This window comes from Paramacrobiotus metropolitanus, unplaced genomic scaffold (assembly GCF_019649055.1).
Source record: "Paramacrobiotus metropolitanus isolate TYO unplaced genomic scaffold, Prichtersi_v1.0 Parri_scaffold0000073, whole genome shotgun sequence".
Classification (NCBI taxonomy): domain Eukaryota; kingdom Metazoa; phylum Tardigrada; class Eutardigrada; order Parachela; family Macrobiotidae; genus Paramacrobiotus; species Paramacrobiotus metropolitanus.
The window spans coordinates 53,863-70,837 of NW_026570293.1; the positions used below are offsets into that span (position 1 = coordinate 53,863).

Below are 16,975 nucleotides of genomic sequence, written 5' to 3' on the forward strand. Positions count from 1 at the left end.
ATAGAAGTGCAGAGAAGGTTCTTTAATAATAAGTAAAGTGCAGATTCTTTAATAGTTCTTTAATAATTCTTGTACGGTAGTGCAGAGAAAGGCCAGTCAAAAAGGAAACCAATGATAATTTCCAAAAACGGTTTGCAGGTGAAATTCGCAATACGCTGCGTCGTACCGAGCGGCTGCAAGTGCTTCAAGCACCGGAAGTCCCAAAATTTCCTTCAACTGAAATTTTTCAGCTAAGGGCTTTCTGGTGAAACGGAAGTTATAGCTAAAAAGGAAAGCAATAATACTGGGCTACACTGAAGTCTGAACTCTGAAGGAAATGGCTCATCATCTCCTGTGCATCAGAGTTCATTTTCCAAGGCAATCCAAGCAATGCACTTCCCAGGCCTGTGTCAACGCGACGCGATGATATTATACTAGTACAAAGCGGAAGTTGGTGAGTACTGTATAGTTACAGTTAGTGCCATCGGCATTGGCAACCGCTCGCGGATGGCGGAACAGCATTCGTTTACATGGAAAATTCTGTACTCGTACCTGTCGCCATCTGCAGCATTGCGCAAAGGCAAAAGTTGCAAAACAGCATTTAAAAAGCATTTGTGTTTGTTGTGCTTTCAGCTTTCTTAAACCTTACGTTTCTGTTTGCCTGTTTTAATGTTCCCGAGAGTTTATCGTTTGTTACTTTTATTTGGAGAAAGTTACTACTCGTAGTGAAACATTGTTTGACAGTTCTGTTCTTTGTTGGATCTGAAATCCGTTAAATCCGCCTGCAGCGAAGGTATATACACAGTTCGCAGTTGCCATAATGGCATAATCATCGAGTTCCACTGCTTCCAGTATCGGGCGCAGTGTTTTTGAATTGTGACACTTAATTGTTTATTAATTTTCAGTTTTATCATTTTATCCGTGGTATATCTTCCAGAGTAACGTATCTGTTATTGTTGCTTATTGCCAGGCTATCCCAACACTGCGAATCCATCGTCAGTCTGCAGTACCACTAGTCACTAGACCATTACAGCATCCTGTAGTATTTTCCCCACACGCGGGATGTTTCGCTCCCTCTGGAGGTCCGTGGCTCACTCCCCCCTTTTATTCCCCATTTAACCGGGACTATCGTGTCTTGTATCCCTCCACAGATACCTGTCCAGCCTCGGCGGCATGTCCACCACCCCCGGACCCGACACCCCCCTGCGCCGTCTGGTGTGGGAGGCCTACGCGCTCTTCTCCCACCCGCCTTCATTCCAGACCCTCGACAACCCCGCCTTCCGCACGGCCTTCCAGGCGCTGCAATCCTCCCTGGCGCAACTGCAGCTGGGGGACCTGGGGCTGGATGAGGGGCGCTTGGAGGCCTGGCGGGATAAGGGGCGCGCCCCCGTCCTGTATATGTCGGTCGTGGATGCCGAGGCCACGGAGAAGGCGGCACCCCCGCAGCCCCATCCGCCTCCCAATAGTCCCGCTCCGGCTGCCAAGTACGTTGCTGTTGAGCTGCATCTTTATGTTTTGCTGTTTACGAAAAATTACACCCATGACTTTGTGAAATTTTTAATAAGTACGGGTGTTAATCCCCTGAAATTTCATAAACATCATTTCAGTTATAAAATAACTGAAATTTAAGAAATAGGATACATCCTTATAGATGAACTATGAATTGATATACTTTTTTAAGCATAATTCAGTCTCACATATTAATCTACAAAATTAAAGAAATCAGTTACAGTAAAGTAATTTACACGAAGTTACTGTAATAAATGCATGTGCCTGGTTCTTGCATGCATTTATCTACGGTCACTTAAATTAATCTAATAAATTGTAAAATTTGTCAGATAATATTGCGCAGATAATAATAAAACTGGTTGAATTTTGTACAACAGAATTTCGCATTTATTCGGCATCAGCCAGTGCCAGCTAAAATATCGAAGTTTAAACATTGAAAAACATCCAAATCGTTAGTGTACATATTCGTAAAACCGAGTTCAGATAAAAACTGATTGTTCTTTAATTTTTTTGCCCGTGTGGTCCTGTGTGCACACTGTACAGCCAGGCATCTGGAGCAAAATTCTTGGATTTTTTTATAGTTTGCTGGCACCTGGTATTACGGTTAAACCGGCCTAGCGGCTATTAAATTTCCGAAATTAGAAATAAATTAAAATTCCTCCCTCCACCTGAATCTTCTGTGCCTGGCAGGGATCCGGCCAACGTGATGACGGTGGCGGCCTTCATCGTCAAACCGGGCGCCCGTCTGCCGCTGCACAACCACCCCAAGATGTACGGGATCCTGCGCGTCCTCCACGGCCAGCTGACCGTGCAGACCTACTCCTCCGTGGGCCCTTTAACCTCCCGCCCCGGTGCGGACAACACCCCGGCCGGTCTGCTGGCCAGGAAAGGTCCGATGCAGGTGGTCACCCCGGCCTGTGCGCCGTTGGTGCTCAGTCGGCACAACGACGACATCCACGAGATCACCAACGACACGCCGACGATGGCCATCTTCCTCGACGTCCTGGCGCCGCCGTATGACTTCAGGAAGTGTGATCCGGACGATGACGACTGCAACAAGGTGATAAAATTTTTAAACAAAGATAATATTCTCTTTAAAAAACCCGGCCGACGTGATGACGTTGTGCTCTCAATTTTACGTTCTGTTCTTAAAACCATTTTAAACGAAAAAATACAGAATTAAATCAGAGAATTTTTGGACGAGGGGTTGCTTTTAGAGTGTTGAACATGAGCGAAGAATAGTTAATGATAATTAATTAATTGATGATTAATAATTAATTTTAATCATTTCAGCGGCTGAAAGCGAATAGTTTTCAGAAAAACATTTATAAAGTATTGTGATGCCAAGTCGAAACAGAACTTTTTTTTACAGTGAGTCGTATCCGTTTAGCATGTAACTCACTGTACGGGCGGGTGCTGTTTCGACTTGGCATCACAGTAATATAAGGTAATTTGGAACTTTCATTAGTGTAACCCTCGCAGGCATATTATTACGTGTACTGGCAGACGCCGATAAGAACCAAGGTAATTTTTTTGGTTGCAGGTTTCATTTTGCTCGAAATTATTTCAAAAGTGGCTATTAAAATTTATGGCAGAAGTGTTTCTGACGTTAAGAAAAACGTGAACATGTTACTAGGGTCATCGCGAAATTAGTTTCTACCAGGAAAAAGGACCGGCCTCACCGGACGATCTGACAGCAGCCCGGCAGGCGGACGGCCGCGACTACGTGATTCTGGAGGAGATCCCGTGTCCGGACTCCTTCACCACGGACCACGTGGACTACAGCGGGCCCTCCCTGCTGTAGCCGGCCGCACGCGTCCGTCCTTCTGTGGCTGCTCAGACGACGACCATTCGGCTATGTATTTTATCTCCTGGAGTTTGTTTTGGCTGCAGTTGGTCTTCCGTGTACATACCGTGTAACGTGCTTTTGTTGGTTGTGGCTGGCGGGTGTGGCATTCCGTTGATTTGTATTGTTGTAACATCGAGTCATCGACTGCTGCTTTTTTATTGATGGAAATAATTACGTTTGTGGGATGAAAATTTGTCGTACTTCCGGACAGTTTCGCTTAAACACTCTGCTGTAGATTTTGTATCAGTTTGCTTTTTGTACATAGAATCATAGGAACGAGCATGTTTTGTACATATATAGGGACACTATTTAACATTCATTGCTTGATTAAAGCGTTTGATATAGAAGTACAGATATTATTTGGGAATGAGAAATATTTAGAAATATAAAGAAATATTCAGAATTATTTAGAAAGTACATATTGCTGCTTGCGTTCAGGAAACGTTCTGCATCGGTAAGAGGCTGGATAAAGTGTATTACAGTATGTCCTGAAATAATGTACTGCGTGATTTAACGTTCAGGAACACCTAAAACGTGTTTGAAAATGGTAGTTTTGGGAACATTAGAAAATGCTCACTCGTACAGACGTACAATACACCAGTTTACAATACATCTGTACATGGCAAATGCAACATTATAGAAACATTTAGAAAAGCTTAGAAATATTGTGAACTACTAGCATAATTATGTTTAAACAATTCCGATACTATTCTGCCACCACCACACATTTCTTGTAAAAAAACATCTTGCTTTGGACTTTTCTGTCTTAAAATTTTTTGTGAATTGTGGCATTCATGGATTTTACGCTACGCACAAACCAGATAAATGTTTTAATAACGACAAAGAAAAATTATTTTATTCCCCTTTGGCAGAAATACTTTTATCGAGTGGGAGGCTGGGAGCACCGAGCAGGTAATACAGAGGTAATTCTCTGTGCAGGGATGGAGTTTATTTTATTGAGAATACAAACATACATGCTGATGATCAGATCGTCCGCGGATGGGAGCATAAAGGTCGTGTGCACTTATTGCAGAGACCATGGGGACGGTGTCGAGTGTCGACTGCCAAAGCATCACAGACTCAAGACAAACAGACCGGGATCGGATCGTCGGCAAATATTTAGAAAAAAATTATTATTTCAAAATTTAACGACGCCACGGCAAATACGCAGCATCCTTTGGCTAAGATAATTTCAGTTCCCAATCAGTGCAAAAATTTAAATACAAATACTCTAGAAAATAGTCCAAGAAAATAAGTAACGCTACAGGCTAAGAAGCAGCTGAGTCATGCATCCGATTGTGGTGAAACAGTACAGCACCTGGACGTGTGACGCATTGGGCAAAATGCACTGGGAGCATTGCTGTGCACTGGTTGGTTACGTCCGCGGCTGCCGCCCCGAGGAGGACGAGCCGGTGGGCACCAGGGATCCAGCCGTCTTGGGGTGCTTCATGTGGACCTTGGTGTGGCGCTTCTTCTCGTCGGAGCGGGCGAAACGCCGGCCGCAGATGTCGCAGCTGAAGGGCTTCTCGCCGGTGTGCGTCCGCACGTGGGTGGTCAGGTGGTCGCTGCGCGAGAAGGCACGATGACAGATGCGACACTGCAATTAGCGACAGACGGTTAATACGGTGTTTTTATTGGCTAGTAAAAAAAGCTGGCTGTGCTGCAGCGGTAGTGCAGCGCAAACCGGGATTTTAGAGAAGTTGTACGAGATTATCAGTATGACCATTATACAGTCGTACGTATTTTCAAAACGAAACTGCACTGGACAGCGCAGCAGGCTTTAAATTAATTTTAAAGCTGCACTTGCTTGACCAGTCCAGTGTTGAGTTGACGCGTATGTAAGTACGCTATACTGAACCGACGTACGAGTACGGATTTGTGCAGCTTTACGGATGCAGTCATGTCAATTGCGCAGTTGTACAAAAAGGCAGTTTGTATCTGTACGAAAATACGACCAGGTGTACAATACGTTGATTTTAAAGCCGTACGAAACAAGTGCAGGCCGCATGTACAGGTCAGGTTGTCGTTGACTTGTTGTCGCCGTCACTAAAGCCGGATACAGTATGACAAGTGGACCAAACCGGTTTTCTTGTGCATTGTGTCATGGGTAGCGCGCGCGATCATTGAGCCGGTAAATGGATTATGAATATCAACAGGTACAGAGCGCGATGTACATTATGAGTGGCAATAAAGAATGATAATCATATTCGGCCACTCGAGTCGACTGAATGAGCAGCGCTCGAGTTGATGAGCACGGGAACATATGCGGCGACAGCGACAGGGCCGGTGCACTGCGTGAGAACGCATCGCGGACAGTAATGTGCGCGTTGCATGGGAAGGGAAAAAGAGGATGGTTGCATTTCATTGCAATATGCACAGGCTGATATTGCCTAACCGGCACATGGATTCCGTGTTACGACCTGTTACGTGTGCGTCCCGTTCTCATCGGAATATCGGCGATGCTTTCAATTAATTTTACATCGGCCTTCCATTGTGCCGATAGAGAAACGGCCGTTATAGTGGGTTATACGCCGCTGACATAATAATATTTTAATCCAGACTTTGTAGTATGCGTAGCAGCGCTATTATTCGGTCGCCATATTTTAAAGGAAATTCCCGGCATGATCTGATGATAGATAGCGCCACATTTCTTAAAATGGCAAACTACATTCGGTATAACCCGAATATGAAAAATCTTGGAATTACTAAAGCGAAACAAATTTTATCATTAACTTTCACAAGAATCAACAAATTACCAATTTTACAGTTAACCGTGAAATTAAAACCAAGCGTCATTCATGAGCATTAATTTTTTTGGAGTCAGTTAATCATTATAATTTGTATGATTGGTTTTTTTATTTGATTACATGCCTCATATAAGAACGTTTAATAAACACTGTCGCTATGAATCTCGTGACCTTTTTGATCTACGTTTTAAATAAGCCAAGTAATGTATGTTTATGTGGTAATATGAAACTGGTAATTATGTCCATACCTGAAAGGGTTTTTGGCCGGTGTGTATCCTGAGGTGTCGGGTCAGCTCATCACTCCGGGAGAACCGCCGTTCGCAGTGCTCCATGGGGCATCCGTACGGCCGGTCCTGACTGGGCGTCTTGGCCTGTCGTCCGGCCGATCCCCGCCGCATTCCCATGGGCACATTGGCCGGACCGGCACCCCCGCCTCCGGGAGGCATCAGTGCCCCCACGGCCTGCATCCCGCCCATCCCGTACACCGGCTTCATGGGCATATTGCTGGCACCGCCAAAGGTCATCCCACTGCCGGCGCCCCGGGGATTCCCCGGGTACACCGCGTGGGTTTCATGCTGATAGGTTCCGAAGTGCTGCATACTCTCGTGGGGCGCCACAAACAACTGCATCTCGGAGGTCTGCTCCACGCCACCGCCGGGCAGCGGGAGGTAGGCCGACGGCGGGTATTCGTAGCCGTAGTGCGCGGACTGCATGGACTGCTGCGGGGACTGCATGTAGTCGCCGCCCCCGTAGTGCTGCATCTCCGTCGGGCTGGTCCTCGGCTCCAGTTTAACGGTGCGGGCGGAGGTGGGGAGGTGATGCGCGGAGTGTGTGCGTAGTTGCAGGAGATCGCTGGAGGGTCCGCCGGCCGCTTCCGACATCCCGGGATGCGGGACAGCCGGGTACTCGAACAACGCGGTGGTTCCCGCCGGGTCATGGCCGGCCGCCACCCGCCGGTACTGCGCCACGGAGATCATGGTGGCCTGCTCCAGGATGACGGCATGGGCATGGTCATGGGTCTCGGCGCCCCAGGGCTGTTTGGTGTGGATGGTCTCGCGGACGCGGGCGCCGGCCGGGCGCTGGTGCGGGAAGAGGCTGCTTTGGTCGTGCGGACTGCCGCCGCCCTGGCGGTAGGCGGCCGGAAAGGGTAGGGGGACAGGGCGGCGGGCTGGGCGGGGCGCGGGGTGGGGTGGAAGGTCAGGTGGGGGGTGTCGTCGTAGGGGCCGGGGGTGGCGGTGGTGGTGGGGGAGGGTGTGGGGTAGGGGGGCGCTTTGGAGTGCGGGGGATTGAACATGGGCGCGCCGGCGCTGTTCGGCGGTGAGCAGCTGCTGCTGGACAGGGTCGGGCAGGCGCGCTCGCATCCGAACAGCTGTTTGGTCTCCACGAACGGGCTGATCAGGGATTTATTCGCACCTGCAACACACACCATTGCCGCACTATCCTGTTTTCGAAACACACCGCTATCAGCGTAATTATTCTCTACAGCTAATCAGGTTGCCGGTAACACGATATTCGCTGACATGTCCTCATTCGGTTTGCACCACGCCAGCAAAAAAATGCATATAGATGATTTGATTGCATGTATCGCGCGCTCTCGGATGGCGCTCTCGTCCGCCTACACGGTGTGCCGATAGCAGTGTGCGTGAATGAATGGGTGAGAAGCGCGTTTTCAGCGCATCCACCTCCACTGCATATCCACCTCCAGATATGCAGTGTGCAGCATCTCCGCTATCACAACCACTTCGTCCCACGCCTAATTACCGCATCACTGCGCATTGCAGTCGCAATGCAGCGTGCAGCAGCTACCTGCTGTGTCATCCGCACACCCACACAAACATACCACTTGAGCGCGGTGACCTTTCACGCTCTATCCACTGACCTCGGCACAGCGCTAACTCCAGCATCGTAATCCGTAATCAAAAGATCATCCGTCACAATAAAAGTAAAAATTGTACACAAAAATTTAAAAAAGACACCCGATAATCAAAAGGTCATCAAGAATAAACACATAAAAAATATGCGCAGTAATTAGAAAATAGTCCCACGTAATCGAAAGGTCATCGGGATTTAACACGGAGAATGTTATACTCGTATCTATACATAAGGAAGAAAAACTGTCTGCAGTGTAGAATTTTTGCAATTAGAGCGCTGGAATATTTTCGAGAATGTAAAAATAGTTCGCTTACTCGCTCGACTACGTTGGCGTGTGTGCAGGGCCACGGCCAATGTTGCGTGTTTTTTCCTGTGCGCCGCAAACGACAACTAATTATGGCGATGCCGATACAATTAGCCGCGGTTTCTGCGCGTCCCCGGAATAGCAACACACTTTTGACTCCCTCGGTTTTCGGTTACAGTGTGTTTCATTGCCACACACTCATACCGGGCGGGTTTTGGCCGCGGATTCCCGCGCCAATAGGCGCTGATAAGTAAAATCATCCGCGTGATACGTACTCTGTAGCGCTTTCGCGTCAGTCATCCTTATTTTCCAATAAAAAACAGCACGTAGAATTTTTCCTTAATTTCTTTCGAAGCTTTCTCAACGTCAATAAATTTTTTTATTTAAAAAAGGTTATAATTTTTTTCTTTTGAATTCCCGCCGATATTTTTTGTACTTTTATTTTAAAAATGTTATGATTTTTGTATTTGTAATTTAAAAAACGAAGTTTTTGGGTACTTTTAAAAGAAATTAATACCATGGAAATATATAATTGTTAGATTTTAATCTGGCATTTACAAAATTAAATTTCCATGACAGTTTTCGTATAATTACTTTGGGAAAAAAACAAACAAACACACCGATCGAATGCTGGAAGCCAAATTTACTCGGTGTATCGTTTACACATTCAATATAACTTGAAGCCCTAGTGCCCTACATCGACCGCCGCTGATTTCGGTTAATTCAATTCGCTGCTGACAAACGCAAACTGCATCCACTCTGTTGCCGATGCACCCAGTGTGCAGTATTAATTACTGGTGAAATCTATGCCGCGTTTTTTTTCTCATTTGCGATATTTTGAGGGCATCGTCAGAGAGAGCCGAGAGAGTGGCGGATGGCGCGGCTATAAATATCCATCTCACCCACGCCCACGACACTGTTTCAGGGCCAATCGGCCACATGCACACATTTATAGCCACTGAGCAGTGAGCACACGCATTGGCCCGGGCTAAAAATACGCGTTATTTGGCACGCAGGTGATCTGTCGGCTATTTACAGTACAGTAACGCGCCGCGTTACCCATAAACAGTTACGCAAAAAACGCACATAAATATACACCATGACCCTCTCGTAACTTTAATTAATTTTCCACACTGCGCCGATTCTCGTTTATGAATTTACACGTATATACATTTATTTAGCATACATATTTACATGTATATTTTATTTTTATACTTATTTATTATATGTACAATATATCTTATTGTCATATTTATCTAATTCTACTCTGTATTTTATTTGTTTACTAAAATCGAACAATAATAATCAACACCACATAATTATCAAGATTATTATTAAATTCTCGGCGATAAAAAATTTCCGTTACTCGGAACATTAATACTTGCAGCTTTCGGCGCATTGATAATAATTATACAGGATTATAATGCACTACAGCAGTCTACCATCAATTTTCCCATTTAATTTTTTAAAATCTTTTGTAGTATAAAATGATTTCTCGAAAATGCAGTGAGTTTAAAAGGGCTTTTAAATGACACCGGCCCAACAAGCACATCATAAATATGTATCCTGCTGAATATGAATGAATACAGCAATTATACTGCATTGATATCACGCCGGCATTTGCCTCGGTAGGTGGGCAGTTAAGTGGGCAATTACTACAATTAGGGATGAGTGCGTCCCAGCTAATTCCCTTCTTCCGCCAAGCGCTCTACCTACACCACCCGGCTTTTCTGGACGCCGGACTGACAAATTGCAGATATTAACAAGTCATCGCGTATCCCGATCAAAAGGCACCCTTCTCTGTATAATACAGTCTTTAACTCTGTGTCCCACTTTCACGCGACGCCTCCACAACACGCCGAAACGCAATCCCGGCATAGATGCATGTACACACCGGTAAACAATCAGCTAACACTTCCTTCCGGTAATTGAGCTGCGCGCAAGTGTTGCCACGGCGCTTCCGGCACATTCGCCGATCGGGAGAACACGCTGAATGAATGCCCAGCTTCCTTTCGACAGGCTTCCTTGTATCATTCAGATTTCTGCTTACGCACTAATTTATGCCGAGCTGATACAATGAGTCGAGTGGTGTTCTGTTGATCCTTCACTCGAACAGCCGATGCATAAATACATCTTGCAAATATTCACAACGTTCTCTATCAGTATAAAACTGTGCTAACCTGATGTGATCAACCAATAAAAGAGAAAGCCATTTTAAATAAATCCGCAGACAATTTTAATCGTTGATTTCTTCGGTATTTTTACCTGTTTTTTAAGCTGTTTTATAAAACCCTATAAGCGAAAAACTTATAAGCTCAAACTTTATAAGCAAAACTCATAAGCTGTTTATACGTTTTTTAGCTATATTTTATTTATTTTTAGCATTTTATAAAAAAACCTACAGCAAATGTAATGGGCTAATCATTAGTTAAACTGATTCAGCTGCATTTTCAGCCTTCAAACCGTCAAAATTTGGAGCACACTCAAAAAGGTCAAGAGCGGCTGTGCAGTGCTTTACATCAGTTATTTGAAAAGATAAAACATTATTTCGAGCATCGATTATTTGTTATAAATCATTATTTCAAGACAACGCATGTTTCGGAACAACTATTGACCGCAACATCAGTGCTCTGAAGATATTTTTCGTCTTAAAATCCGATAATAAAAATTACGTCCATGCCGGCTAAGGTTATTACATAACGGGAGTATCCAGTTATTTGCCATAGGCCGCTATTACGCTAATTGAGCTTTCTGTAAATTGAAATGCCGTCCTTTACGCTTTTCATCAGCGAAAAGGCAAAGATCTCCGTGTATTTCTTAAATAACCAGCTGCTAATCGAAACAATATGATTAATCCAATTAATCCCTCAAAAGAAAAAGCACCTACGTCAGCGCGATCGGGAAGAATGGGATATGCGTCCAAGGTCACCGTACTGCTTATTGTTTCATCGGCTTCTCAACGATACACGAAAATTTTAGATAGAGACCGACAAATATCTGCAGTTTCGCCACAGGTCAGGGAAAAAACAATGTGCGAATACATTTACAATAATTGGGCGATAAGGAAAGCGATATTCTGCCTTGATTACTTAAAAAAGAAAAGCGTAATTCTGCCTTGGTTAATTTATAAAAAAGCGTATAGCAATTCTGCCGTTATTTAAATTACAAGCACAATAAGAAAAGCGTTATTTTTTTGCTTGATTACTTAAAAAATGAAAGCGTAGTTCTGCTGTGATTAAATAATAAAAAAAGGCGTAATTGCCTGTATGTATAATAACTGTACAACCAGAAAAGCGGTATCCTGCTTCTATTAATTAATAAGAAAAGCGTGATTCTGCCTTTATTTACAGTAATTGTAGAGCAAGGAAAGCGTAATTCTGGCTGCATTTACGCTAATTTATAATAAGAAAAGCGTAATTCTGCCTGGATTAAATCCCTGATTATGGGAACGGCGAGTTGTGGGAATTGTTTCCCTTCTTAATTTTCTGACAAAAACAGAAAAATCCACGAAAGGTCACCTCCTCCTCAACACCCCGGATCGCGCGCGGGTACGCGCACCGCACCGCGTGATGCCGGGTTATTCTTTCCGCCTGACTGCGGACGAATGCCTGACCCTTTTTCGGGATAAACCGGCCTCTTCCAGCCGCCTGCACACACCACACCGCTGCATCCTTCTCTCCCATCTATTAATAAAGATTACAGCTTATCCCGCTCGCTCTCACCTTCCCCTATCCTCTCTTTCTTCTCTCCCGCACCTCTGGCGCAATTTACGTCTTAAGCAATCCCCCTGATGAGGATTAACGCGCGCGGGAATGGGGATTGTACGCGCGTAATTGGATGTGCTCGGGCATTAAAAATGCATTCTGCTCCATTTGCGTGGAAACAGACCGTGCTTGGGTTTGCGTCTTACCTGTACTATGGCTGTCGCCCACCACCGCCTCCGGGGGCGCCCCCTCGTAGCCGGGATCCTTGTCGTAGTACAGATGATTATTGGTGCGCCAGTGTCCGGCGTGGCAGTTGAGTTGACTGGCCGCTGCCGGACGCAGCGGATGGGCATGCGGGATCTGCAGATGCAGGAGTGCCGCGGCCGATGGATGATCCAGGAGCGCCGTCATCCCCTAAACACAACCAACAACACACCGTCCTTAGTCCTTTCAAGCACCGAGCATAATCCAATGGACAATTAATGGATAACTGCGCACCGTGATGCAATGTACAGGTACATTATTATTATGACAGTGTGTGTGTATGTGTGTGTGAAAGAATGTCGACGTGTCTTGGTCGCACGGAATGAGCAGTCGCTGATTGTTGTTTGTTGAGTGCACGGCGCACAGCGCCGGCGACAAGGCTTATTGGTTCGCTAGCGCGCGCTTAGAGTCTTAGACACACAGACAGAGAGAGAGAAAGAGAAAGAGAAAGAGGGAAAGAGAGAAGAGAGAGACACAGCGCGCTCATGTACGAAACGGCTTTACAGTTTACACCGCTTCGTACACCTGTGATCGCACCAATCTGCTCCAGCTTTGCATATGTACGTGTACTTTATGCGGTGCCGTTTTAATACAGCACACAACACACCGCCGCCCACTCATTTCATTTCGTTCATTGCAGTCAAGTCCATTAAAGTGATTCTCATCGATGCTGATATACTGTTTCATTCAGAACCGGTTTCCCCTTTCCACAATCTCGACAATTCAAATATTACTGGCTACTTTTCCACTCTGATATCATAATATTAATCAATTATTCACTCGCTGTAATGAAACACATATGTTTGTTGAAATAACTCCGGGGCTCTCGAGAAGTCCGAGAGTTTAACAATTTTCTTAGGTTTCTTAGATTTCTTAGAAAAAACGTTGCAAGAAGCGTGGTGCACTGCCGGGACTTTCGTTAATCGTGGGAGTTCTCGGAATATCTTGAATTTTTGATTTCTTAGGAAAAAACTGCGTTGCGGAAAAAGAATTTATGGTTGAGGTCGTTCGCCGTGTCGCGGAGAACCGTTTGGCATTTACACGACGCCCACAAATTTCGTAACCACGATGCACAAGGGTCACATCATCAATGACGTCACCAGAACCATCGTGAATCACTACTCTCACGTGTCGGTGCGCCCTTCCCGAAGAATATTCCATATCTTATTGAAGACCGTCCTCTGCGCTGCCGGCCGCAGGATGGCGTCAGCAGCCGCGGTTGCTGCACGCACATCCTCGTGTCAGCTGCTCCCAGCGCGGCGCCGGCAGAATCCCGCGGGACAGCACCGCCTCGCTAACCGCTAATATGCCCATCACCCCCACCACAATGCCGCCCATTCAGCCGGCTATATTGGGCGGTGTGACCGCGTGCCCTGCAAGTGGACGCTGGGGACACCGGTTAAGAAGCACACACACATACGTCTTCGCATTCTGCTGCGTTCTTCATCGATCCGGGAAGACAACGAGACCAGCCTCTTTCCATCCCGGAAATCTATCCTTAACCTTCGCTGTTTTAACCAATTTCGTCGTATTACTAGGTTAAAGTAAAGCCCGGAAATCGGGGCGCAGAAAAAGCCTATCCGCTTACTGTAAGCAGGGTGTGGCGTATAGCGTTAAATATGAGAAGGAAGCCGTTGGAATCCTGTCAACATGCCTGCGGGCCACGTGCCCAGCCATGCACACCAACACGTATACTTCTATACATAACGAGGGAAGATGCGCTGACACGGCATATAACGCCGCGGCACCTACGCATATATACCGCGGCGTGAAAATGCCCACACAGGCGTGTATGTTGTGGTTGTTACGCTGGTATGTTTGTGCGGGACAAATATTGTGGAACCATGTCTCGCAAATATGCAGCAATATGGGAGCGGACAGGGTGCGCGGGGCCGGTGACCTTTACACTGACCAACGGAAGTAGATGAAGTACCCAAAATATATATGCTACACCGTTTCTGGTTATTAAGATGACCCAATAATACTAGGACATCATGCTAGTTTTTTGGATCGATGAAGAACCCAGCAAAATGCGAAAACGTGCATATGCACTATGCAGTACGGCGGATGCGGTTCACTAATCGACCGGTAAATCTTTTTGTGCAAGGCACAGAGTGATGAAAATGAACATCAGCGAACACCTGAATTAAGAGACTTTTTTCAAATTCAAAGCGACTTTTTTCAAAATAAATTTTAAGTTTATAATTCATTTTTTTAATTTTAAAAAAATTCTTTGAAGCCGAGATTTGTCAAACAGCAACATTGTATGGCCACGTCGGCGTCCTTCCGGTGCGGGAGGGAACCGGAAGTCAGCCGCAGACCTTCCGCGAGCCGGCAACGCGTGGTTTTAATTAGCGCCGGTGTAATTCCTGATCACGCAAAGGTCAGAATGATGTGTTGTCCACCACGTGTGTCGGCTGCTCTTCGGCGCAACAGCCCCACCAAGACAACGCCCTCACCGGCGCACTACGTTCAGATTTACGTTTCTCGGAGTTTCCCATCACGCTTCTTTAAGCGTGATCAATTTCTTAGCGGAGTTTTTCATTGAGTAATTAGTGTTCGCTTAACGTTTTACCGCTTAACTAAGAAAGAAATTCCCTAGCCGCGCAGCACACCCACGAAGCCCGTCAAACGCAGCCGGCAAAACGTGAGCAGCATTGTGTCATCACGTTTGGTAAATACACGGAGCATGTGCGGGCTTCCATGAGCCCGCTAAAAAATAGCCAAAAATTTCGTTTTGCTGCTAAATAATTTCCATCAAAATAATTAAAATAAAATCAATATGTTATTTAATAGATTTTAATATTTTGTTAGATATGAAATAAAGATATGTGAGTATTTACTGATTTACGTATAAGCGCACATAGTACTTATTAATTTGTTAGATATAAAATAAAAATTTGTTCGCTGATAAAAAACAGAATAGTTGCACAAGGTGTAGGACTACAAAACTTAGGTGCTTCAGTTTTACGCATATTGGGCTAACAAGCGTTTGTCTGCTTGAACCCAGTGCCGGCGATTCATGCCCATTGGATATGTTCCTGTTGCACACTGTTTTTTGATCTTATTATTCAGTTTTTGAACTGCAGACCGCCTACTGGAATTTCCGTTTTTAGCCGTTTTTTTAGGTAAATACCGTAACCGGCAGTAATAATTTAAGCCGTATTTATCAATTAATTATATTGTTAGTCCCTTATTTATCAGTTAATGACCCTCCCCGTTTTAAAAAGCCGACCCCGAAAATAAAACTTACTAATAAATACTTTTGCAACATTCCCGCTTTAAAAAAATGTTTTCCTTGAAATAGAGGCCATTGAAAGCTCTATTTAAATCGGTGAAATACGGTATTCGCAATTTATTACAGCGTATCCCATTATTATTTATTTAAATTATTTAAATATAAGATATCCCTTACCAGACGACGAGCACGAGGCAGAAAAATCGCGGCATGCTGGAGCGGTAAACGGCGACAAACGGAAACTAGGCCAATGGCAGCACCGCTGAGACTACCCAACGTGACCGGAAACGCGCCGGGCCAACAACGGTCGGAGTGGGCGGTTGGACGCGTCCGTGCGCCGTGCAGCAGCGTGGGCCGGTGAAACCTGCGTGTACTGACCGCCAACACACAACACACGCGTGGGCCGTTACGTGTTCCCAACCACACTTTCACAATCCCCGAACATCAGGTCATCCGTACAACAACACACTGCGCAAAAATTCCCGGCTGCCGGTGTTATAAACGAGTGATCCCAACGCCAGCGGAACAAGTGCTAATAAATCAACAAATTGCCGGGCGACAAGTGGCGCTCATCCCGCTGATCCCTTCTCAATTGCCGATGCAGCGTTGAATAAAAATATGGACCGGTCCACTTGATATGGTCGTCAATTGCCATGGAATGTGCATTATTGTCCCGGGATTAATATTACCCGCGCTTTATATATGTTTGATTAAAGACTGTGCCGGATATGTATGCAGCGGTGTTATATATACGTGCAGAGCTAGTCTAATCGAGACAATACGCGGGTCGCTCTCTTCCCGCGGCGCTGGTATACGCTGCATATATAGATGTATACGATGTGTATATTACGATGTATCACGTGTCCCGTTGAATAGCGCCGGTGCGGCGTGTGCGGGAATGGGTGGGGCGTAAAGGTGAGGAATGGCGTGGATTACCGGTTATGTCTTTTACACGGTATTACGCGCGCTAATACGCTCCGTCGCACCGTGTACGTACGGAACAATTAGCCGATTAATCCGCCGCGATATTTTCCCCGGCGAAAAGCCGCGTGTATACTAGGTGTGGACACCGCCGGAGAAAATCCCGAAAACCGGGCGCAGCCACCAACGCGTGTGTACAAGGGTCCGGCGTGTATATCCGCCTCGGCAAATGCCGGTAAAAATAGAATCGCACAAAACCCGCTTTTTCCGTCGATTCGGCGTTTTAGCCACGAATAACTCGAGTGGCCGGTAAATACGGCGTAAAAGTGACCCGGCGTCGGTGGTCGTTAAATGTCGGCGAAATTTTCCCCTTTTAATGAGCGTCGTGTTGAAGTTTGTTCCAGGGAAGAAAAGGAACACTTACGCACATACGAAAGCGGCGCGTGGAATTAAATGGGAAAATGTTAAGAAGGTAGAAATGGGAAGGCGCAGTGAAGGTCAACAAGTAGCGCCGCTGTATAGGGAGCATATAAATACGTAAGTACATTACAAGCTAATCCGCCGATCGTGTTCAAGAAGCCCCGCACA

At 45.7% G+C, this 16,975-nt stretch overlaps 2 protein-coding genes across 2 annotated transcripts; one reads left to right on the plus strand and one right to left on the minus strand.

Annotated features, from left to right (window-relative positions):
- Positions 1 to 591: 591 nt before the first annotated feature.
- LOC129594994 (2-aminoethanethiol dioxygenase-like) lies at positions 592 to 3,688 on the plus strand. The gene is made up of 5 exons (XM_055491888.1): positions 592 to 772; positions 950 to 1,061; positions 1,131 to 1,463; positions 2,179 to 2,548; positions 3,125 to 3,688. Exons 2-5 carry the CDS (start codon positions 1,042 to 1,044, stop codon positions 3,290 to 3,292), a joined length of 891 nt encoding a protein of 296 aa, XP_055347863.1. The 5' UTR covers positions 592 to 772; positions 950 to 1,041; the 3' UTR covers positions 3,293 to 3,688.
- Positions 3,689 to 4,293: 605 nt separating this feature from the next.
- On the minus strand, positions 4,294 to 15,776 carry LOC129595008 (early growth response protein 2b-like). Its single transcript, XM_055491910.1, has 5 exons — positions 15,644 to 15,776; positions 12,171 to 12,378; positions 7,309 to 7,497; positions 6,333 to 7,267; positions 4,294 to 4,934 (listed from the first exon to the last, which is right to left on the minus strand). The coding sequence occupies exons 2-5, from the start codon at positions 12,373 to 12,375 to the stop codon at positions 4,713 to 4,715; spliced, it is 1,551 nt and encodes a 516-aa protein (XP_055347885.1). The 5' UTR covers positions 12,376 to 12,378; positions 15,644 to 15,776; the 3' UTR covers positions 4,294 to 4,712.
- Between the last annotated feature and the right edge of the window lie 1,199 nt (positions 15,777 to 16,975).

Coding starts and splice junctions, on each gene's coding strand:
- LOC129594994 (XM_055491888.1), top strand. CDS start 1,042: ATGTTTCGCTCCCTCTGGAG. Junction 1,062..1,130: donor ATGTTTCGCTCCCTCTGGAG/GTCCGTGGCTCA, acceptor ATCCCTCCACAG/ATACCTGTCCAGCCTCGGCG. Junction 2,549..3,124: donor ACGATGACGACTGCAACAAG/GTGATAAAATTT, acceptor ACATGTTACTAG/GGTCATCGCGAAATTAGTTT.
- LOC129595008 (XM_055491910.1), bottom strand. CDS start 12,375: ATGACGGCGCTCCTGGATCATCCATCGGCCGCGGCACTCCTGCATCTG. Junction 7,268..7,308: donor CACCACCACCGCCACCCCCG/GCCCCTACGACG, acceptor TTCCACCCCACC/CCGCGCCCCGCCCAGCCCGC. Junction 4,935..6,332: donor CCGGCCAAAAACCCTTTCAG/GTATGGACATAA, acceptor CGCTAATTGCAG/TGTCGCATCTGTCATCGTGC.